At 39.9% G+C, this 24343-nt stretch overlaps 3 protein-coding genes across 7 annotated transcripts; 2 read left to right on the top strand and 1 right to left on the bottom strand.

Annotated features, from left to right (window-relative positions):
- Window positions 1-6: 6 nt before the first annotated feature.
- LOC124644553 (zinc finger protein 568-like) lies at window positions 7-7897 on the top strand. 5 transcript variants are annotated; one of them, XM_047183995.1, is made up of 7 exons: window positions 7-138; window positions 818-888; window positions 2214-2369; window positions 3531-3757; window positions 4709-4904; window positions 5434-5547; window positions 6066-7897. In XM_047183995.1, the coding sequence occupies exons 2-7, from the start codon at window positions 832-834 to the stop codon at window positions 6492-6494; spliced, it is 1179 nt and encodes a 392-aa protein (XP_047039951.1). In that variant the 5' UTR covers window positions 7-138; window positions 818-831; the 3' UTR covers window positions 6495-7897. The 5 variants fall into 5 exon arrangements, with proteins under 5 accessions (XP_047039951.1, XP_047039952.1, XP_047039954.1 ...); XM_047183996.1 differs by lacking the exon at window positions 7-138 and adding an exon at window positions 258-431; XM_047183998.1 differs by lacking the exon at window positions 7-138 and having other exon boundaries at window positions 839-888; window positions 1295-2369.
- Window positions 7898-8568: 671 nt separating this feature from the next.
- LOC124644597 (copper chaperone for superoxide dismutase) lies at window positions 8569-14752 on the top strand. The gene is made up of 6 exons (XM_047184080.1): window positions 8569-8722; window positions 9423-9627; window positions 10055-10230; window positions 11471-11626; window positions 12437-12540; window positions 12937-14752. The coding sequence occupies exons 1-6, from the start codon at window positions 8594-8596 to the stop codon at window positions 13100-13102; spliced, it is 936 nt and encodes a 311-aa protein (XP_047040036.1). The 5' UTR covers window positions 8569-8593; the 3' UTR covers window positions 13103-14752.
- Window positions 14753-15244: 492 nt separating this feature from the next.
- Window positions 15245-24198, bottom strand: LOC124644709 (zinc finger protein GAI-ASSOCIATED FACTOR 1-like). Its single transcript, XM_047184220.1, has 3 exons — window positions 23975-24198; window positions 18444-18572; window positions 15245-17077 (listed from the first exon to the last, which is right to left on the bottom strand). Exons 1-3 carry the CDS (start codon window positions 24143-24145, stop codon window positions 15887-15889), a joined length of 1491 nt encoding a protein of 496 aa, XP_047040176.1. The 5' UTR covers window positions 24146-24198; the 3' UTR covers window positions 15245-15886.
- Window positions 24199-24343: the final 145 nt, after the last annotated feature.

Here is a 24343-nt window from a genome sequence, read left to right as displayed (position 1 = left end):
TTTTACATGAACTCGTCATACAGGAATGGCGTCGTTTCTTATTTCTATCTAAAACCACGCCTTGAAAGATTTTGCGATTGATTGAGCATATTTCGTGCATTTTCTTCATAAAACCTAATTGTTTTCCAAGCTATTTCGGTAAGTGTCATTTTATTTGACATTTCTTTAAACGCCATACTTCTTTTTTAATTTTTTCTTTTTCGTCTTCTTTTTTTTAATTAAAAAAAAACAAACGCCTATCTATTCTCGGAGGTCTCAAAAATTTGATTTTCAATGTTCAATGTGGTGTTTTATTGCATAAATAAAGCTATATTTGCTGTTATTTCGTGATCACAAAGTGTTTTTAGATTAGTGTGACGCCTGCAGTATCTACGTGTCGCAGAAATCAATAATATCATTTACCTTTTTTGCCGTGTTCCCGACGCCATAGTGTAAGGTTTATTTTTATAAAAAGTTATTTTTGACAATTTTCTATTCCCGCTTTTTTATTGATATTTGAATTTAATACCTATGTTTTATAATTTCATATTTTTGATAGTATTTAAGTTTTATCCCAGAAAAACCTTACGTGTGTATATTTGCGAAAGAAAAACAACCTTCAAAGGTTCATTGTTGCAAAGCAGACATAAATTACCTACACAAAACACATTATTTACTTACTACTGATAAACGCGACATACAACTCCTAAGACTGCGATACTTTACCCAGAAAACTCTCAATATCAACCACGACTTCCATATTTCGATGTAATTGCGTAATTCTAACGCAAGAAATTGCATCGAAGTCGTATAAATTGAAATCATGTCTTCTTTTCAGATCGCAGATTTACAATGGCCCAACAAGAAAGATATGTGAACGTGGTGCCCACCTCCCGTGTGAAGATAAAGGTATATCGACTGCAAGCAAGCAATACCTCCTATCTGACATTTTTGTTTAAAAAAACCAAAAAACTTGTATCTACCATAAACTACCTTTAGATTCAAAATAAAAACAAAAAACTTTATTAATCAATACTATGCTTAGAAAAAGAAAACTTGGATTTTCAGTATCTCATTATACCTTCCTCGGAATAAGGATTTTATTAAGTTTTATTGTTCCCCTTTAAAATCCACCCGGAGTCAGATAGGAGGTATTGCTTGCTTGCAGTCGATATTAAAGTCATCATCAGCATTACATTGTTGCTAGAGAGCTCGTGGCTAACTGAACGCCGCGCGGAAAGATTAATCATAAGGTTAGGCAACGCTTAGCACGTTCACTCCGTGCATGTCCATCTTGTCTTGTTCGATTTTATAGTCTTAGGAGGCCTTTCATGTTTTTGGACTACTTTGGCTGTTGTTATGGGAAGCCAGAAAGTCTGAACCAAGTCTTACCAAGGGATTGCCTGACTGACTGAGTTAAGGTCAGATAGCAGTTGCTCCATGTAAAACACCGGTACTCAACTACTTCTAGTTAGACTGGCAGCCAACCCCAACGTAGATGGGAAAAGGTTAGGCAGATAGCAATATTTAGTCTCCCAAAAGAACCAAGCGTGTCAAGCATTGCCTAACTTTATGACCAATCAATCAGCACTACTTTGACTAAGCCACAATCTTTTTGTTTTTATTTTATGTCAAGTGCCTACTCAAATAGAGCTTTGTTTACTAGCTTGTGTCAGCGGTTTCACCCGGTTCTTTTGAGAACCACTTTTGTCATCCGGATAAAGGGACAATCAGGGGGAAATTCATTAAAAACTAGAAATAAAGTATTAAAACATTATCTTACATAACATGAGTACTATTTGAAAGCTAGTATTGAAATTTTAGAAAATGTGACTGAAAACAGATTTTATTACAGTTTTCAGCACTCAGTAAAAACTGAGAGGATTGCCAAAATACAGTAGATCTACAGTTAGGCTGGAAACAGTGCTCGTTCAACGGTCAGTGCTGACCGTACATCCAGACCGAATCACAGCGCTGACCGTACGTCCAGACCGAATCACAGCGCTGACCATCGGTCGACGTAGCTATCTCTGTGCAAGTCTATGAACGCGCACACAGCTACGCTGACGGTACGCGCGTGATTTGGTATGTGATTCGATCGGGACGTACGGTCAGCGCTGACCGTCGGTCGAGCACTGTTTCCAGCCTAAACTGAGGGGTTGGCTACGCTGCCTGTATCCTCTAACTCGCATTTATAATATTAATAGCGTTCAACCATCTTCTATTACCCACAGAAAGAAATCCTCCAAGATGAAGACGACGCTTACCACTGTCGTCTCTGCTGGAAAGGGTTCGCGAGCGAGGTGGCTCTGCGCAACCACGCGCGCATGGAGCATATAGACGCCTACAACACCGCCGACCCCGCCGTGTGGACGCACTATAATGAGCAGGTACATATAGACGCCTACAACACCAGAAGCCAGTAAGTCTGACACTAGCCTTACCAAGGAGTTGGCCGAGTAACTGGGTTGAGGAAATCAGATAGGCAGTCGCTCTTTGGCACACTGGTACTCAGCTGCATCCGGTTAGACTGGAAGCTGACCCCAACATAGTTGGGAAAAAGGCTCGGTGATTAATGAGTTGTGGTGGCCTAGTGGGTAAAGCATCTCTCAAGTATGATACCAGGTCAGGTAAGTACCAATGCATCTTTTCTAAGTTTATCGTAGATACCAATGACGGTGTTTCGGATGGCACGTTAAACGGTAGGTCCTGGCTGTCTTTGAACATCCTTGGCAGTCGCTGCGGGTAGTCAGAAGCCAGTAAGTGTGACACCAGTCTTAGCAAGGGGTTGGCCGAGTAACTGTGTTGAGAAGGTCAGATAGGCAGTAGCTTATTGTAAAGTGTATTTTTTGCACCTTTACACCCACAATTTCTATCTCCTTTACTTACTTGTATACTAGTGTAAGTCCTGTCCAGCCATTTAAGATGCATGCTCAACCTCATAGCGAGTGAAACGGATCTGTTTTATTGTTCTCCGAGTGAATTCACAAGGAATGCATTATTTATTATTAGTTATAGGTAGATAGTAGATAAATACTTTCGTTTTTAGTATAAATAATTTATATGTTAATTAAGGCGCATTTATCGCATTGGGGTAACCTGTAATGGTAAATGTATGTAGATAAATAAATAAATAAAAAAATAAAAATAAAAGATATTAGCTGAAACAAACAGACAGCTAAAACTTGGAAAAAGTGTTGTTTAGTTACACGCCATCAGTAATATAAATATCATATATACCTTAATCGTTTTCACATTCTCAATTTTCGAATCCAACACATATTTATCCGACTTCCAAAAAAAGCATCATATATTTTTTTAAACGACGTCAAAAATCTTCAAATGCCCCCTCCCGTTGTGTGGTTAGCAGCGGTGAGGGAGTGTCAGACTCTTACTGACTAAAAGCCGTCGGGTTCAGTCGTAGGCCTTTTATTTACCAGAGCCGCGGTAACTTTCGAACAATCCCGCAGCCCCGGCAGGCCTCGGCCCTGCTGGGCCCCGCTGGGCACTACCTACCATCATCTTAACAAATATTTTACTCTAAATTACAGACAAAGAAATCAGAAGAAAACCTGATAAAAATGAAAACAGACAAGATGCTCTCCGAGATGGAACCCACCAGCGTGATGGCTCTAGCTTCCAAGAATGTCTCCTATATCATCATAAAGCATGAAGAACCAACTGATGTTAAGAGAAAGAAGATAGACAAAGGGATCAGACAGAAGGAGAGAGAAGAGAAACCGCCGATTAAGAAGGAAAAGGAGTCTGAGCCTATTACGTGAGTTTTTAGCTGATTTAGCAGTAGTTTAGGGCCATTAGGGTCCATTCAAAGTTTCAAACTAACTGGCACATAAAGGAGAGCAAATTCTTAACACGTTGAAAATCAAAGTCAAAGTCAAATCATTTATTTCATTTAGGCCTTTACAAGCACTTATGAACGTCAAAATTATAACTAAGTTTGATTCTAGTTGCCCATTCCAAAAGTAGCTTCCTATGGAGAAGAACGGGCAAGAAACTCCATGGTTACTCTTTTTTAAAAATAATATGGTATTACAGTTTGTATGTATTGATACATACAGTAACAGCATGCGAAGATCATGTAGAATCGCAAACCGTTTACTTAGTATTTGTAGTAAGGATTATTTTTGCATGCGCACTGCTTTTGTCATTAAGAAGGCTCGAGGGCGCTCGGTGTGAAATAATAAGAGGAGCCGATCGGCTCCGATCACGTACTTTTTCTCGGTCTTGCAGACGTTTGGTTCCGATTGCATCTCACGCAGCCAATCGGAACCGATTCCGGTCTGTGTGAAAAGAAAAATCCGCGCCGATGCTCTCCGAGCCGGTCTGTCTGAACGGACCCTAACACTCAAACTGTATACTAGCTACCCGCCCTGGCTTCGCACGGGATAACAGTATTTCCCCTCTATTTAATGGATACTATAAGACATGTAAATTTTCTTTTTCAATCACTATATCTATTAAAAAACCGCATGAAAATCGGTGGGAGAGAAAAGGAGTCCTTGCCGGATCTTCTCCATGAGACCAACTCTTTGGAACCGTGCAACTAGTTTGACGTTTCGAAAGAGCTTTTATAGGCCTATTTGAAATAAAAGAAATTAACTTTGACTAGGCAGTTTTGAAGATTGGAGCGTACAAAGGGATTAAGGTACAGAAAAAGTGACTTTGTTTTATTCGTTGTTGTGATATAACATGTTTCTTGACATTCCAGAGGACCATTCGAGTGTCTGCAACCCTCAACCCTAGTAGCAGACGGTACCTGTCACCAGATATTCTTCTCATGCTGCGAGTATTCCATACATTATCGTGATGAGCACACGAGACGGAGGAAGGGGTTGAGGTGCCAGGTCTGTGAGAAACCTCTCGCCTGTTCTGGAGAGCAAGTACCTGCACCGTATGCTTGTGAGGTAAGGTCATATAAAAAAAAAAAACTTTTTTAATAATATGTATATCTGAAATCTACTCCTGAGTGTGACTAAGTGAGATAATCGCGCACCAATATACACGTATGCTAATACGTCCAAGGCCGATTTCGGTCACTACGGCTGTTCTCATATTCCATAGATCAGCCAGCTGCGGACATTATAGTTGGCAGGCACATTTGCTTGGACTGCGGTGCACTCACTGTTCCTTCACTCTCATAGCGCGATGGGACGACAATCCGACACCACCGGAGAGTGACCACAAGCACACTAACGTACTCTCCGATGCACGGGTGTATCAATCACCAACTTCCAGGCTCTGGGCTGCTTTGGGATAATTAAAACCCACAAAGCTATTCCAGCCCGTCCCGGGAATCGAGCCCCAGACTTCAGTCAAGCAGTTGCGCTTGCGACCACTTAACAAACGAGGCAGTCAAATATATCAGAATTACATATGTATAGTCTACTTTTTACCCACATACAGTAAGTAGGAGTCTAACATAATATCTTCCAGGTGTGCGGCATGGGTTATCAGACCAACAAAGAGTTGTCAGAACACACAGCCATCGCTCATGTCAAGCTAAAACCCTTCGAGTGTAACGTCTGTCACAAGAGATTTACACAGCATGTAAGTTTATTTATCTATTTACAGTTGCCATTACAGGCTAACCCAATGCTATAAATATGCCTTAATTACTCTTTTTTTCTATACTTCTTCTTTCTTTTTGTTTGTCTGTTTGTACCCTGAAGGTTCCGAAATTACCTAAAGTAAAATTAAATTACCTAAGTAAGTTCCCGGAAAGCGACTTAAACCTCGGGAAAACTGCACCGTGAAGCCTAAAGGACGTGGCACATTACAGCAGCACCGCAACAGCACGGCTCCACACCAGCATTTAAGTTGTCATTCAATTTAGAGCATTAAATCGTGTATATTATAATATATTTCGTAATGTCAATATGAAAAAGCCAACGGCTAGCTGCCAGCGCGCCAACCACGCGCTGGCAGCTAGCCGTAGTCTTAATACGAGGCGACGCCGTGCTGCAGCCGTGCTGTTGCGGTGCTGCTATAATGTGCCACAAGCTTAAACTAGTCACCTAATTTAATTTAGTAAAGAAATATAATTCTAACCAAAAACTTCTCCCCAGGGCGGAGTCCTACAACACATGAGAATGCACACCGGAGACCGTCCATTCCCCTGCACGTTCTGCCCAAAGGCCTTCACCCAGAAATCCGGTCTCGACCAGCACCTCCGGATCCACACCAAAGTTAAACCATACCGCTGCGTAGTTTGTAACAAGACTTTCTGCCAATCGGTGCATCTAAAACAGCACATGCGAACACATACCAACGTAGCACCGTTCCAATGTGGTATATGCGATAAACGGTTTAAGCAAAGCAGTCACTTAAATTATCATTTGAAGAATCATAACCCAGCGGTGATGACGGAGGATCAGAGAGCCAAGTATGCGGAGCTGATCGGTCTAATGAATAATCAGGCTTTGGAGCAGGAAGCTACCGTGCAAGTTGAAGCGGAAGTGGACAGCGAGTGGTGCGTTGCTATAAATGAAAGTTGACAGTGTTAAAAATGTGATATAAAGTGTTGACTCTGGTGAAAAATTGGTTCTCTCTAACAAGATCAGCCAGCTGCGCAGGACATGTTATAGTGCACGAGTGTTTGCGCAAAGCATGGGGAACAAAATTACTAGCGGAGATGTTATATCGCAAGTCTCTTAAGAAAGTAGAGCGACATGCCTTCTATGGAACTCAGGCCGATTGTCGGCCACGGCTGGTCTCATAAGGAGATCTGGAAGTTGGTGATTGATACACCCGTGCGTTAAAGAATACGTTAATGTCGGTCCTACTTGTGATCTCTCTCCGGTGGTGTCTGATTGTCGTCCCATCGCGCCATGAGAGTGATGGAATAGTGAATGCACTTGTGTAGCTGAAGCCGTTAAACTGTAGGCAGGTCCCGGCTGTCATGTAACATCCTCGGCAGTTGTTATGGGTAGTCAAAAGCCAGTAAGTCTGACACCAGTCTAACCAAGGGGTATTGGGTTGCCCGGGTAACTGGGTTGAGGAGATCAGATAGGCAGTTGCTCCTTGTAAAAGACAGGTACTCGGATGCATCCAGTTAAACTGGAAGCCAAGGATGAAAGGACTAGGCGTATAGTTGCTTAGGTAAATGTGTGTTTGTAAAGCATTTATTGGGAAGAAAAGCAATAGTAAGAGACTATTTTAACAATAGTTTTTTTTTTAAGTTTTTTAGTAAACATGCATGGAATATGAAATAATAAAATATTTTATAATATTAAAGATATTTTAAAAATGAATATGTAACATGGTCTATACATAAGATGTATGTAAATAGATATAAACATATGTTTTTCGTTAATGTAAATACATCCTTATATATCGCGCTTTTTCGCCAATTTATTGAATAGATTGCCTACTTCAAGCAGGTTTGGTCTATTGAGGCTCAGCAAGGAGAACAAAATGACTAGCGGAGATGTCATAACGCGAAATCTAAGAAAGTACGCGACAACATGCGAGTGTCAGGGGGACGAGGAACGTTACTAGCTCCGCCTTTATACGCCTATTATAGAACTCTATAATATCAAAACAAAATCACCAATCAATCAAGACCAATCTTTGACAGATTGGTTTCGATTTGACAAGGAACCGGAACGCCTCGTTAGTTCTATATAGTAACAGATCACGTCTACCGTACGTTGCTTGAGCTACAAGAAGGCGCCTGATCTACCTTCCTTATGGCATCTCCGCTATTTTTCCTTCCTCCGTATTCTCTATGTGCATGCAAATTTAGTAAAAATTGTATAATATATGTTTACTATATGTTAGTACATTATTTTACATATTATAATAGTGAGTAAGTACTTTGAAATGCATTGGTACTGCCTGAATTATTTTATATTTACCTACACTTAAACGTGATTTCAATAAATGATTTTTTAGTATATTCAGTGTTCTCTTTTTAAGGTCCCGTACCCAAAGGGTAAAACGGGACCCTATTGTCTTTGCTTCTCTGTCAGTCCGTCCGTCCGTCTGTCACCAGGCTGTATCTCATGAATCATGCTGGATAGATAGAGAGTTGAAATTTTCCCAGATGATGTATTTCTGTTGTCGCTATAACAACACATACTGAAAACTAGAATAAAATAAATATTTTGGGGGCTCCCATACAACATACGTGATTTTTTTGTTCATTTTGGCTCTTGTTTGTACCCTGAAGGCTCCAAAACTACTGAAGCGATTAGAAAAAATATTTCACTGTTGGAAAGCTAAACTGTCCCCAAATTACATACTTAAGTTTATTTTTATCTCAGTACGGGACGCAGGGAAACAACTATAGCTACGATGAAAAATTACCAAATTCGAGGTAGCTGCTACAAACGCTTCAGGAATTCTCTAGACTGTATTTCGCTTCTATTATTGAAAAGGCTAGGCAGATGATATAGAGCATCCAAATAGAAAAACCCTCCTTTCTGGCAAGTCGGTTATGTTAGCGTTCCAATAAAAATCCCAACATTTCAAGCATGTTCTTGAGTAAAAGAGACAATCCTACTGATCTGAAGTGAGAAAGAAATGGGCAGTCATGTCAAAATTCTGCTGTAAATGTAAGAAAAATTAATGGAACGCGTTATCTGTCAATCACATGTCGATTTGTTTTCTTTTAATTTCGAGAAAAATACCGCAAGAAAAGTGGATCGCTACTGAATTTTCAGAAAAAATAACTATTTATTTAAGTTTTGTTGCTTTAAAAATAACTATGTTGACCTCCAAGGTAAGTTTTTGAAGCGTACTTAGAGACCGAAGTTAATGTAATGTTTTGGTTACCGTAAATGCATTTTTAATGCAATTTCTGCTTAGTTTCATGACTAAGCAAGTTAAGCACTTGGTTCTTATCTGTTTTTCTTAATTTCAATATAATTACGCAGTTGGAATTTAAGAAATACCTATGTAAAAAACGACTTAATAATGAGACCAATGTTTACTTTATATTTTTTTTAATTAGTTATTCCTTGAGGCAAAGGTCATGACTTTACATTATGCTATGTTGTATACTTCCTCTTTTCAATATGATGTATGTAAATAAAATTCTGAATGCTATATGAAATACTTTTATGTTAGTTTTACTCAATTTGGAAAGTTTTATTATCTTTCAAGGACTTTCTACATTTTGACATGTATTTTGAAATGTTTAAGTATTTAAATGTGCGGCAGAAAAAACGTCGCTTAGAAAATTATATAGGTACTAAAAACTCATGCAAAACAAATCCAAACTGAATATACCTACTATTATTTTCTGCATCAAAATCACCTTTAATTTTAGGCTATTATTGGCCCTTAGATATATAACTTATGGACTATATGTATGTGATGTATATATTATTAAACACAAAACTTGTTAGATAATAGAATATGTTGTTATTTTAGTACTTATTACTCACTTATTAGATCTTCTATCCCTTATATCCTTGCAGCTAGAAGTCCTAGTAGACTTTGGACCTACAGTAGACGATGCCATCCTCAACAAGACTCTGAACGAATTGAAATCACAAGATGGCGTGAAGGAGGCGGTGTTCAAAGACGGAGCCATACTTGTTGAGACTAGTCTACCGAGTACAGATGTGCTGGATATGGTGACAAAGACATCGGGGAAGAGAGCTGTGTTGCAAGGGTTTGGAGGTGAGGATATTTGAGCTAGTTTGTAAAGCTGAAGAGTTTGTCTGTTTGTATGAATGTGGGGATCAGGAATTTCTGGAATGATTTGCAAAATTCTTTAATTGTTATGATCCTTGTAGGGAAAGGGTCCTGTTTTATTTTTTTCTGGGTGCGTGAAGTATTTCCCATGGGATGCTGGAAAATGCTGCCGCAATCTACTCTTTGCACCCACCTTTTAACATTTGCAAATTTTTTGTCATATCATTTTCATGAATTTCTTGGACAAGAATTACCAAGTAAATGTGACATGGTAGGCAAATAAACATCTCATTTGCCGAGCCTTTTCTCAACTATGTTGGGGTTGGCTTCCAGTCTAAATGGCTGCAGCTGAGTACTAGTGTTTAACAAGGAATGCAAATAAATATATGAATATCTATTCTTTCTCCCACAGAAACGCAATCAGCAGTAGCCATGGTGTCCTCTCAATCCTGCTGCGGCAGTCAAGTGCTAGGAGTAATCCGGTTCCAGCAGGCGGCAGCAGGGCCACTGCTAGCTGACGGCAGTATCGACGGGCTGGCTACAGGCCCGCACGCCCTGCATGTGCATAGCAGCGGCGACCTCACCCAGGTACTTGTATACTGGATTTAAGACCAGACTGCAGTTGCATTGTATTAGTTTATCAGATCAGATGTTATCATCCTCCGAGCCTTTTCCCAATCATATTGGGGTCGGCTTCCAGTCTAACCGAATTCAGCTGAGTACCAGTGCTTTACAAGAAGCGACTGCCTATCTGACCTCCTCAACCCAGTTACCAGGGCAACCCGATACCCCTTGGTTAGACTGGTGTCAGACTTACTGGCTTCTGACTACCTGTAACGACTGCCAAGGATGTTCTACAGTTTAACGCGCCATCAGAAACACAGTCAAAGTCAGTCAGTCATCAGATCAGATGTTATATAGTAGAATATTACTTTTTTTTTTAAGAGTGGCTATTTAGTTTCTTGTCACCGGCTGTTCTGCTTGAGACCAACTTTTTGGAACCGTGCAGCTAGTGTGACGTTTCATAGGAGCCTGCAAAGGCCTATTTGTGATAAAAACATTTGACTTTGACTATAGCAGAGTTTTTAAAAACTATGGTAAATGAAAAAAAACTATATTGTTACTTATCCAGGTGCACAGAGTTTCCACGAAATGTTCCAGAATCCGCGCTTTTGATTGCTATACTCTATCCACGGAAGCAAGAGCTAAAAGGTAAACAAAGAATGACACTTTTTCAAGATGGCGGTATAACCCGACCGATGACAAAATCACAGATACTGCGAACATTTTACACAAAAATGTGACGTTTTGTCATCGGTCGGGTTATACCGCCATCTTGAAAAAGTGTCATTCTTTGTTTACCTTTTAGCTCTTGCTTCCGTGGATAGAGTATAGTACCTAATTCAAAATACTTTCATCTTGATTTCTTCATGGGTACTTTTCTGCGCACATGAGATAAAAAGAATAATTGAGCTTCCCTTAATAAATAGGCTAACAAGGAAAGAATTTACAAATCCGCCCAGAAATTTCTGAGACTTGGGTTTTTACATTAGCACAAAAAAGTATTCTAGGTAGGTCTGTATCAATAAGAGTGCACTTTTTCAGTTCAAAATAAAACCAGGTATTTTATTGTATTGTAAAGGAGACAGACATGTTCATATATGACATAATAGTTTTTTTATATAAGTACAAAATGTCAATATGATTCCCATAAAAATCCCTTTTTCTACTTTTTATTTTCAATAAGTCCTCAAACTATGATCAAATGAAACGTACTTCCCAAATTCTATTCTCACCAAAAAATATATTTATTTTTTTTACTCTCCAGGGGTGCGATTCACTAGGAGAGCACTACAACCCTACCGGAGCCCCGCACGGGGGTCCAAATGACCCCAGCGACAGACGCCACGCCGGGGACCTCGGTAACATAGTCGCTGATGAAACTGGGAGAGCTACGTTCAGGATTATTGATGAAGTTCTAAAGGTGATATTTTAAAGTGTTACATATATTTATTTAAACTTTATGTACCTACAAAAATGATATAAAAAATCCCTACTAATATTATAAATGCTAAAGTGACTCTGTCTGTTACGCTTTCCCGTCTAAACCACTGAACTGATTTTAATAAAATTTGGTACAGAGATAGAGTTGACCTTGAGAAAGAACATACCTAGGATAGTTTTTATCCCGGAATTTTGCAGAATTCTCTTGGAAACGCGATATAACCGAACTCTACGCGGGCGAATTATATTTGCCGACTTAATGCTACAAGGCATTCCCTATAATAATTAATCAAAATATTCATAAAAAAAATAATATTAATCAGGAAATCAGCTTGTGTATTGCACGTTACTAGTTGTATTCACCCGCGTCCCGAGGGAACTACTGCCCGTACCGGGATAAAATATACCCTATGTTACTCGGGAAGAGTGTAGCGCCCCAACAGAGAAATAATTTTTCACATCGGTTCAGTTACAAATAAATAAGAAGAAAACTGGTTTCTTTATGAGTTTAGAAGAGCAACACCTACTAAAAGTCCATTATTGAGTAATATTCTGTTAAAAGTTGCCTGGTCAGAGCTACTTATTCATTTTTTGGTAGAGAAATCATCAAATGACCTCTCCCGCTGTGTGTGCAGCGCTCGGGAGTGTCAGACTCTTACTGAGTAAACCCCGCCATGTTCCTTCTTAAGCCCGCCAAGTACCAGCGCCGCGGTAATGAGCGCGAACAATCCCGCAGCCCTGGCAGTTGTAGGAATCACCTTATGTATTTTTTTGTTTCTAATAATTTCAGGTGTCAGATATAATAGGTCGTTCAGTAGCCGTCACAGAAAGGAGAGATGACCTCGGCCGCGGCAGTTCACCCACATCTAAGATAGACGGCGACAGTGGGAAACCGTGAGTAATACTACTACTTAAACTTCTTAGTGTACTTACCATTTTTTTATTATTATTGTCATACTTTTTATCCTTATGATTATAAACAAATATCCGACGGTTTTTTGCAAACAAAAAAAAAATTGTCTTCATCTGGGTTTTTTTATTTAGGTAGAACCAACCTCTCAAGTATAAGTGTGGGTTCGATTCCAGGTCAGGCAAATCAGAGGCCAGTCTGACAATCAAGTTTTACCTAGGAGTACTGTGTTGAGGAGGTCAGATAGGCAGTCGCTCCTTGTAAAACATTAGTACTCAGCCGCATCCGGTTAGACTGGAAGCCGACCCCAACATAGCTGGGAAAAGGTTGATGTTTTTTTTGTATACAGTAATAATTTTTTTAAACATTTCTTCCCTCAGGGTCGCATGCGGCATAATAGCCCGATCAGCGGGCATTTTCCAAAATCCCAAGCGTATATGCGCGTGCGATGGCGTAGTAGTGTGGGACGAGAAGGACCGCCCACTAGCGGGGAAGGGGAGAAGAATTGAAGAAAAAACGGAGAAGAAATGTTGCAGTAATCATTAGTTGTATGGAGAATGTTAAATTTTGTTGTAAAGCTGAGAAATAAAACTTTAAATCGTTTTATGAAGTGAATGGTTTAACTGGTAGCGAGCAATTAAAATATAAAATTTATTTTTGATGTATGACCTGAGATAATAGTAGATATGAGGCGTGAACTTAACGATCGCGGTAATAATATACCTCAAAGTAATTTTTCGTGTCATTTTTAAGTCCTTAAAATTCAAATACAACCCGGTATATTGTTATACTAGCTTCTGCCAGCGGTTTCACCCGTACCCCGTGGAAACCTCTGCACGAACCCGGATAAAAAGTAGCCTATAGCCTTCCTCGATAAATGGGCTATCTAACACTGAAAGAATTTTTCAAATAGGACCAGTAGAACCTGAGATTAGCGCGTTCAAACAAACAAACAAACTCTTCAGCTTTATAATATTAGTATAGATTTTGCATCATATAGTTTCTCGGATTACATTTCAATTGTAAGAAATTTCGGAGTATAAAGACATTAAAATTACTTTGAGGTATGTTATACCCGATCACGCCTCATATCTCATGTTAACTTAGGTAAAACATCAAAAAATCATTAATTTTGAATTTCCTGCTCACAGTCAAAGCATTCAAATATCATTGAAATAGGTGTTTCGGAAGGCACGTTAAATTGGTGGGTCCCGGCTGTCATTTGAACATCTTTGGCAGTCGCTACGTAGTTTCAAAGATTTAAGGAATTTTAAGCTATTGCATAGCTTCTATGGCAGGCCTTGAGCGCGGGGACCAAATCCAGAAATTCCGTAACGAAAAAACCTCACGCTCCCCACTCCGACGGACACGGAGGTGTGGCTTGAAGGCCGTGCATCGTCTAACGTCGTGTCAGTTCGGCAGTCTTCGACACGGCGCTGTGTGTCGTGCGATTAGACGTATTGTACGACTTTACGGAACTCGCCCGAATCGAGACGAGCTGCTCCGAAATCGGACGAATACATAATCAGCTGTTTGTGAGAAAGTATATAGGTGTATAAGTATTTATCGAATCGAGACGAGATAGTTATTTATATAGTATTTAAAGAAAAAAAATACTGTATGAATAAAATAAAAAATAAATAATTATAATTGCATAAGTTGATACAGAATGCTATGCAATAGCTTTACCGCGGCAGTCCCCGAGTGCCACACGTATTTTTTATTGTAAAAAGGATATTGTGTCATGTCCATTTTGTATATTTTATTAATTTATATCAATTCCAAATAAGTACACACTATGTTGTTTTGTAGAGATGCATTTAAAATAAATATTTTTACACCAACATTGTACCTATATATTTATTTAGCTTTATTTAAAAATTAGAATCGTTTTAATATTTTTTCTCAAAATTTGCTCTACTTTCTATGTAGGGAAATATTGATTTAGCATTTTAAGAATGGGGAAAATAAGTTTTTTTTTATGATTTTATTTAATGAATTGTTTTGTTTTTTAATTTATTTAATTTGTTTTATTACGACGAATATGTTATCATTGTATTATAATTTATACGACTAATTTTGATAAACCCAACCCATCCAAATCGTAGCCTCGGCTAATGTTGCTTAACCTCATGTATTGCTATAATATACAGAAGAATGTGTGTAAAAATAAAACAATTACAAACATGAAAATAATTTATTTTGCAATTTTACACTGGGTATGCTTGAAGAAAATCATTTATTTTAAACTACTATTACTATTCTTGCGGTTTCACTACTGCCCGAACTGGGATAAAATATAGCCTATGTTACTCGGGAAAGGTGTAGCTTTCATTAGCTTCAGAGTCTTTAGGATACAGGATACAAACAAAAAAAATGTTTCCTCTTCATTCTATTAGTAAACGTTTTTCCTTAGAAATACTACTTAAATACAGCTGCTCAGAAAAAAGTATGCAGACGCCAGCAAGTCAAGCTATCTGAATCTGTCAAATACCAATCGAACATCAACCTTCCACTATTGTGAGAAGGTTGAAAATAAATAATAAATAATGTTGAGACACCTTTTCACACACGGTCGGTTAGCCCCATGGTAAGTTATTAATTAACTTGTGTTATGGGTGCTAACACAACTGATAAACTACATATAGCTACATATATACATACTAGTAGTACCCAGACCACGGCCAACAAGCATGCTCATCACACAAATATCGAACCGGGATTCGAACCCGGGACCTCAGATTCGGCAGTCCGGTGACCATTGCGCCATCGAGGTCGTCGATGGAATACTATTGAAGACATTTGACAGATTGAGCTAGGTTGATGTGCTGTCGTCCGTACATACATCTTGATTTAATACAAAAATATTTTATAAGAATGAATATATTAACTTTATAATATAATTCTTAGGATATCTAGACTAAAAAGTTTGTGCGACTGATAACTTTGAACGTAAAAATTACTTAACAGTTTTTTTAAAAGCCTTGATTCTGCTAATTTAATAATGTGTAAATTGGATATCAATTGAATCTCAATAGCAGTTTTAACTGTAGTGGGAATTCTATTCTATACGGTTGTTTGCTCTACAATCATATTGCAATCGTAAATCATTTGCAGACAATATGATTCATTATTGAATCACAGAAAAGGATAAAAACGTTTATCTAAAACAAAAAAAAAATGCAGAATGCCACATATGCTTCAATAGTAATTGAATCTTAACTGGATACCAATTGTATGTCGCTTAAGTAACATTTGTAGAATTGAGCTCCTAACATTTATATAATTGGAGTGTAATAATTTTATATCTTTTTATATATCATCATATAATTATATACTATCACTGCTCAATTCATCAAAACACGTTTGAGTTTCAGTCGAACTTAATAAAACATCCGATTTCATTGCCAACCTTGAGTCACCAGTTTGAGTCTCCGTAGAAGTATGATTAATACTAGCCGGGCTAGAAGATAGGCTATCAAAAAGTCTAAAATTCGGCCTAGGAGAATCATAGTGACACGAACATGTTTGAGTTTCTTTGATACTCAAATCAGGGGACTGCGTTTCAGAATTCTTGCAAGATTGAGTCTCTTTATTTGAGCGACTGAGACCGAATTCTACTGGAAAAGTCTGAGTTTGAATGTCAGAAAGAGAGACGGCTTCCGAAAAGAAGATTTCGTCCTCACTGTTCTGTGATTTTAAAGACAAAAGATCTTCGAAAGCTACTTGAGTTGATATCTCATCTGTTTTTGTTTCATTCGACTGCCAAGATGGTAAGGTCACATCATTTTTGATATCTTCCGGGATCTGGGTAGCGGAAGACTTTTTTGGACTATCGCAGAAGGTCAGCTCATTTTTTGGTATTTTTTCATTAAATTTCCAATTTTCTAAAATACTTTTGGGGTCTATTTCGGTGGTTATTAATGTAGCTGTAGCCATTTCGGTTTCTGAGGGTACATTTTTCGCTCTCTTCGCTTCTTTAGTTCGCTCTAATTTTCGCTTTTCCGCTTTCTCGTTTTTATACAATTGGTGTACATTTGGATGTTTTCTCTTCAAGTGTACCATTAATTTTTCATTCGTACTGTATTTTGTGTCACAAATCTGGCATATGAAGACAAAATTGCAGATTTTTGAGTGTCTCACAAATTCAGTTTCGGTGGCAAAACATTGGTTACATTCATTGCAATGAAAAGTCTTAGCTTTGTGTACTTTATTTATATGTTGGTTTAGAAACTTTCTGCCTGAAAACCATTTATTTTTATCCGAAGTAATATGGTAAGCACAGTTTTCTTCCGGACAATAATATTGTAACTCAATCTCAAAGGAGTCGGATACGCAGTGCATTTTTTTCAAATGCGATTGTAAGTCTGTTTTTTTGAAAAAGCAGTCTTTACAATGATATGGACAAGGCAGGTTGATCCGAGAGTCAGTCTTAGGTGCAGTTATCAGGACGGCTAACTTCTGATCGTGGAGTATGCATGTAACTTGGTTTCTTCGGAATTTTTGCACTTTTTTCTTTGACTGTGGATAAAGAAGTGTTCCAATTACATAATTATATAGATACGGGATTTTGAAATTATAGATAGATAGATAGATAAAACATTTATTCAGACAAACAAAAAGACACCACAAAGATACACAATAAGAAAAATAAAACAAAACAAGAAGTGGGTAGAAAGAGAAACATGAAATACAATCAGAGATTAACGGCGCGCTGCAGTGTCTTACGTTTGCACCGAATGGGAGTCCAGCTCAGCATGTGTCAGGTAGAATACCTGACGCTGGTATTTTGCTGGATCCCTAAAAATGACGCACGGACATCGAGTAGACTATTGGTGTGTGTGCTGTGTGTATTTGAAGTAAGTGTTTTATTTTCTGTGTGTGTGTTGTGCTTGAATGTGAAATTGACAAAAACTTGCTTGATGAAACCATAATTGTGTGTGTAAATGTATTGTGTTTGTGTGCGGGCGCTCGCTCGCGCTTAGTAGTTACCGAGTCCCAGAGTCATACTAACACTACAGACATGCACATTTACATGATGATGATGTCCTCCTAGCCGATTATCGGTTACGGCGGCTGTTCTCATGTAAGGAGATTAGCCAACTGCGCAGGACATATTATAGTGCACGAGCATTTGCGCAGACACAGGTGCACTCCCTATTCCTTCACTCTCATAGCCCGATGGGACGGCAATCCGACACGACCGGAAAGAGATCAGGCGCAGGACCGACATTTACGTGCTCTCCGATGCACGGGTGAATCAATCACCAACTTCCAGGCTTCGGGCTGCTTTGTGAAAGTCTTCTAAAACCCACAAAGTGATTTCGGCCCGACTCGGGAATCGAACCCGAGACCTCGTGCTCAGCAGCCACACTTGCGACAACTAGACCAACGAGGCAGTTACATACACAAGTAAAAAGCAAGGCAAGGGCACGTGATGGGTCAGCCAGCGCTGTTGTCTCGTGCCTGCGTGCGCGAGACAGCATTTATGCTGAACGCTGTCTCTTTCACGCATGAGTGACGCAACTGCAAAGTTCTTTTTATGTTCATTGTTTGTTTTGCCCCTTATTTATTTGTTTTGTTGTTTCTTGCGTCATTTGTGTGTTGAATAAATGAATTTTCTTTCTCTCTTTCAAGTATAGGTCACGCACTTTCGTGAGATCAAAAATTAGTATAACCTTATGCGTTAAATAGGCTGGGGTAGGCAGGGGTTGCAGTCATTACAGAAAGTCAGAGGCCAGATAGTCTGGCAACCAGTCTTACCAAGAGATATTGGGTTAACCAGGTAACGGTTTAAGGAGGTCAGACAGGCAGTCGCTCCATGTGGCACACTAGACTGGAAGCCGACCCCAACATAGTTGGACAAACCCTACGCCGATGAGCTTACCCTAGCTACGAGTGAAGTCTTCAGTATCTTGTCAGAAAGCTGGCATCGTTCCCGGAACTGCTTGCAGGTCATCATGGCTGCTTCACAGGTGGAACATAGGAGCTCCGATATGCCGGCTCTTCTAGATGTCTGTAGTAAAAATAAAAGAATAATTTATTTATTTATTTTATACTTCTGCACATTTTGTACAAGGGCGGACTTAACGCCTTAGGCGTTTTCTACCAGTCTACCTTTGGGTGGTGGAGAAATACCAGTGGTAGTGGTAGGCAAAGGTTATAATGTTGATTTCTGAACTCGAATATCTTACATTTAAATAAAACTACTTATTATTAGTACAACCGCGATAAAATCCGTAAAAGTACTTTTATTTAAACAAAAATAGTAAGCTCATTAACACCTTTTACAGTCGCGATACACTTAACATATTAACTTAGGTACAGTTTAAAATTATATGAGAAAAGGATGTTTAAAATTAATCTATTTACTCAATCTCAGTCATTTATTCAAACTGACACTAGGGTAGTTATTTTTATTTACCTCAAAATCTGTACGTTATATTTTAAAATAAATTAAATCTATATTTACATTCATCATCAGCCTATAGCAGTCCACTGCTGGACACAGGCCTCTCCAAGTGCACGCCACTGAGATCGATTTTCGGCTGCTCGCATCCAGCTCCTGCCAGCCGTCTTGCGCAAGTCATCACTCCACCGTGCCTGAGGACGTCCTACACTACGTTTGCCGAGGCGTGGTCTCCACTCTAGAACTCGTTTACCCCAACGGTTATCGGTTCTTCGGCTAATATGGCCAGCCCACTGCCACTTCAGCTTGCTGATTCGGTGGGCTATGTCGATGACCTTGGTTCTCTGACGGATTACCTCATTTCTGATGCGATCCCTCAGAGAAACGCCGAGCATAGCTCTTTCCATAGCCCGCTGAGCGACTTTAAACTTGTGGACCAGCCGTACCGTCAGTGTCCACTTTTCGGCTCCGTAAGTCATGACAGGTAGGACGCACTGATTGAAGACTTTTGTCTTTAGGCACTGTGGGATCGACGATGTTAGGACTCGACGTAGCTTCCCAAATGCAGCCCAACCCAACTGAATTCTCCTATTCACCTCGTCCTCAAAGTTGTTTCTACCTAACTGCAATGTCTGCCCGAGGTATACATATTTCCGAACAACTTCAACTTCGGCGCCGTGTATCGCAATCGGTTCCGGTAGAACATGTTCATTGAACATGACCTTGGTTTTATCCAAGTCCATCCGTAGGCCGATGCGTAGAGAAGATTCAGCCAGGTCGTTCAGCATCTGTTGTAGGTCCTGCAGCGTTTCCGCCATGATGACGATATCGTCAGCAAATCGCAAGTGAGAGATGTGTTCGCCATTGATGTTGATGCCGCGTTCTTTCCAGTTCAGCGTCTTGAACATATCCTCCATTGCATTAGTGAACAGTTTCGGGGAAATAACATCCTTGTTTGGGCCTTGTTTGCTGATTCTGTACTTGGACGGACATTGTAGCGGCTTCGTAGAGACATCTCATCACTTGGATGTATCGCCAATCTACTTGACAACGCTGCAGGGACTCCAGAACAGACCAGATTTCAACCGAGTCAAAGGCCTTCTCATAGTCCACAAATGCTAGACACAGGGGCTGATTATACTCTTCGGTCTTCTGTATAATCTGCCGCACTGTGTGGATGTGGTCTATGGTGCCGTATCCGCTCCAAAACCCAGCCTGCTCCGGTGGTTGGAATTCGTCGAGTCTTCGCGCAAGTCGGTTCGTGATCACTCTTGAGAACAGCTTATATATGTGGCTTAGGAGGGAAATGGGTCGATAGTTCTTCAGCTGGGTTTTGTCTCCCTTTTTGAAGAACAGGACGACAACACTCCTACTCCACGCCTCTGGAGTTCTCCCTTCAAACAGGACGGCATTAAAAAGCTTCTGGAGCTGCCCCAGTACGGGCTTACCTCCTGCTTTTAATAGCTCTGTTGTAATGCCATCCTCGCCAGGGGCTTTTCCATTTTTCAGCTGTCTCAGAGCGATCTCGATTTCGCCACTGCTGACTTCTGGCAGGTCTTCGGTGAAATGGCGTGTTAATGTGGCTCTAGAATCCTCATTTCCGGGATCAGGTCGAGATGCATGCGATGCGTATAACCGGCCATAGAAATTTTCCACTTTCGAAAGGACTGCCGGCACCGAAGAAACGACTTCTCCACTTGTTGTGGTCAGCTTCGTCAAGTGGCTTCTTCCAAGAGATTGTACGAACACCTTTGACCCCCGATTCAGCTCAATTGCTCTTTCAATGTCAAGAGTATTGGATCACCGGAAGTCGCGTCGTACGTGCTTGTTGAACTCTTGGTTTAGAGCCCGCTTAGCTGACGAAGTGACAGGCGGGTTTTCACGTCGTTTCTTCATAAGCCCTAATGTCTCTTCCGAAAGCTTTGATTTCTTGCCCTTACGCTGCATGTTACAGAATCTTGAACCTTCCTCTCTGAGGATCCGAACCACATATTCGTGGTTCTGGTTAACGTCTGTTGTGGTTTCCACGGCGGCAAATCGGTTCTCCAAATTTGACTTGAACTTTTCAGATCCTGTCATGGTTTGGAGCAGTGTTGGTCGGAGCCTAGCCTTCATCAGACGGGAACGTTCGGCCTTGAAGTTGTTATTCAGAGAGCCTCGGACAAGTTGGTGATCGCTACCGGTATTAAACCTATTGATCACGGAGACGTCTCTGACTATGTGCTTCTTGTTCGTCAAGATGAAGTCAATCTCATTTTTAGTCATGGTGTCGGGGCTTTGCCACGTCCACTTCTGCTGCTTTTTGAAAAAGGAGTTCATCAAAAAGAGCCCCTCGCGTTCGAGGAAGTTGACGAGCATTTGCCCCCTATGATTCCTGCTTCCAAATCCATGAGATCCTACTGCCGATTCGCCGCAAATCTGTACTCCCACTTTAGCGTTAAAGTCCCCCATGACAACGGTGTAATGGGTCGTTGTAGTGAAGTGGAGGGCCCTTGATATATCATCAAACATATCCTCCACTTCATCGTCTGAATGTGTCGAAGTCGGTGCGTACACTTGCACTACCTTGAGGCTATACCTGTCGGTGAGCTTTATGATAAGGTACGCTACCCTGTTCGACACACTAGACACCTCCACAACGTTATCAGCTAGGGACTTATTAATCAGAAACCCAACGCCACCTTGGGACTTATTAATCAGAAACCCAACGCCACCTTGGGATTGTTGGTCTCCCTCTCGGAAGTACATTAGGTGACCTGATTCGAGGGTTATGGTGTCCTCCTTATATATAGCCCTAATATATGCCACCTAATCTTCCCAAGTTCCACCTCGAGTTGCGCCAGATGCGAGTCAAGCTGTAGCGTGCGGCCGTTGTACGTCGCAAGAGTCAGTTGTGTTTGGTGGCCTCCCGTAACCTGGAGATTCTTCGTACCCCCTGTCCCGTCGTAACCACGGTCGCCACCGTGACCGGGAATAGGGGGACTGGCGGGAACTAGGGGCCGTGGCTTGTTTGTTCTGCACATTGAGGAATTTAGCCTACTGCTATCACACTGGCCAGACGGGTTGATAGAGGGTTTTTTTCCGAGTTTTCCTTCTCTCGCACTGGTGTTCGGTGCATTTTTGACTCCATTAGTCGACTTCTACGACACCCACTGGAAGAAGGGGTAGCGACATATGTATTCTTAAGCCGTCGCTACACGGCACAGCCGTCGCTACACGGCACATATTTACATTAAAAAAAGAAAACTTAAAAGTAATAAAGTGCGTTGAAAATTTTTTAACATTTTTATATATCCTACTAATATTATAAACGCGAAAGTTTGTATGTATGGATGTTTGTTACTCTTTCACGCAAAAACTACTGAATGGATTTTAATGAAACTTTACAATAATATAGCTTATACATCAGAATAACACATAGGCTACAATTTGTAAACATATTGTTCGAAATACTAAACCTGCGCAGACGAAGTCGCGGGCACCAGCTAGTTTAATATATTTTTAACAGCACTTTTTGAACGTTAAAAGAAGATGGATCAAAATTTCCCCACGTCCTATAACAATGTGACGTATCTCAAAAAAAAGATAAAAATGTTTAAAAAAATATGGCATACTCTCCAATTCATCTTTTTTACACCTTCATATGAAAAAAATGCTTTAAAAATTGTTCAGGCGCTGTTATGAAAACGTCGTTCATAGAACTATTAATGGACTATTTTTTTAAATTGTTTTTTTGTTTGATAGAGTATACCTCACAGGTGGTCCGATAATCATCAGGTCAGGATCTGATGATGGAAACCCTGAGAAATTCAGGGCAACTTTTGAAAGTTGTAGGCATGCGCAGAATAAAAACTTGACTATAAGGTGTATGTCTTATAACAATATGCAACAGTGAAGATTTGGAGCTGACCTGATGATGGAAACGAAAGAAGGTCGAGGGAACTCGACAACTGAATATGTGAGCTACCTCGTGTTTGGGCTTGTATTATTTGTATTGAATAGACCTTTGCAACAGTGAAGGTTTGGAGCTGATCTGATGATGGAGACCAGAGAAGGGCGAGGGAACTCGACAACTGAATATGTGAACTACCACGTGTTTGGGCTTATATTATTCGTATTGATAAGAACTTTCCACTTATGCGGATAGTGACAACTGTGCTTGTCACTGAAAAGCCAAAAATAAAAAAAAAAACTTTTTACAATAAAATAAAACAGACTCCCAAAAAAAACTATTCTTAGGAGCATCGGCCTAGAAGTCGGTGGGGATATAAACTTAAGTACATCCATTAGACACCGACTTCTGAGGTAGTTTACATATTTTGTTGTCGAGTCCCCCCGACCTTCTCTGGTCTTCATCATCGGATCAGCTCCAAACCTTCTCTGTTGCAAAGGTCTATTCAATACAAATAATACAAGCCCAAACACCGAGGTAGTTTACATATTCAGTTGTCGAGTTCCCTCGATCTTCTTTCGTCTCCATCATCAGGTTAGCTCCGAATCTTCACTGTTGCATAGTGTTATAAAACATACATCTTATAGTCAAGTTTTTATCCTGCGCATGCCTACAACTTTCAAAAGTTGCCCTGAATTTCTCAGGGTTTCCATCATCAGATCCTGACCTGATGATTATGGGACCACCTGTGAGGTATACCCTATCAAACAAAAAAATAATTTAATAAAATAGTCCATTCATAGTTCTATGAACGATGTTTTCATAACAGCGCCTGAACAATTTTTAAAGCATTTTTTTCGTATGAAGGTGTAAAAAAAATGAATTAGAGAGTATGCCATATTTTTTTAAACATTTTTATCTTTTTTTTGAGATACGTCACATTGTTATAGGACGTGGGGCAATTTTGTATGGATTGTGATCCGTCTTCTTTACAAAAGACAGCCCCCAAAACACCCTTCACCACTTCTGTTATGGCTGGGAAGGATATTCCTTGACAAATGCTCTCAGAATATGGTTAAAAAAGCGGGAAACCGGCAGTTCTTAATTTAAATCATACCTCAATAGCTGTAATCGTAAAATAATCTTCATACAAGCCCCATTCGTACATATTCTTCATTTCTCCCGATTCTGCCAAACAGCCGCGACATACGACCGCCAATCTACTGATAGGGGCATTCAGTTTAGTGAACGGCGCAGACATTTTATCTTCCTGTTGGTTTTCACTCATTATTTTCAGTAAGTAAACAACTTTTCACGCCGACAAAAAATCCACAATAAACATGACAATGACATTTGACAGGTTTGACGTTTTGGTATTGATAAGAACACGCTCCTTTATACGTATGTACTTTTTTTATAATTCATAAAAAAAATCGGATGCAATCAGTATTATTAAATGAGATTGTACTGATTTATATAATATACG

Source organism: Helicoverpa zea, chromosome 30 (assembly GCF_022581195.2).
Source record: "Helicoverpa zea isolate HzStark_Cry1AcR chromosome 30, ilHelZeax1.1, whole genome shotgun sequence".
Lineage (NCBI taxonomy): Eukaryota > Metazoa > Arthropoda > Insecta > Lepidoptera > Noctuidae > Helicoverpa > Helicoverpa zea.
The sequence above is the reverse complement of the archived record's forward strand: the minus strand, read 5'-3'. Positions and strand labels throughout refer to the sequence as shown.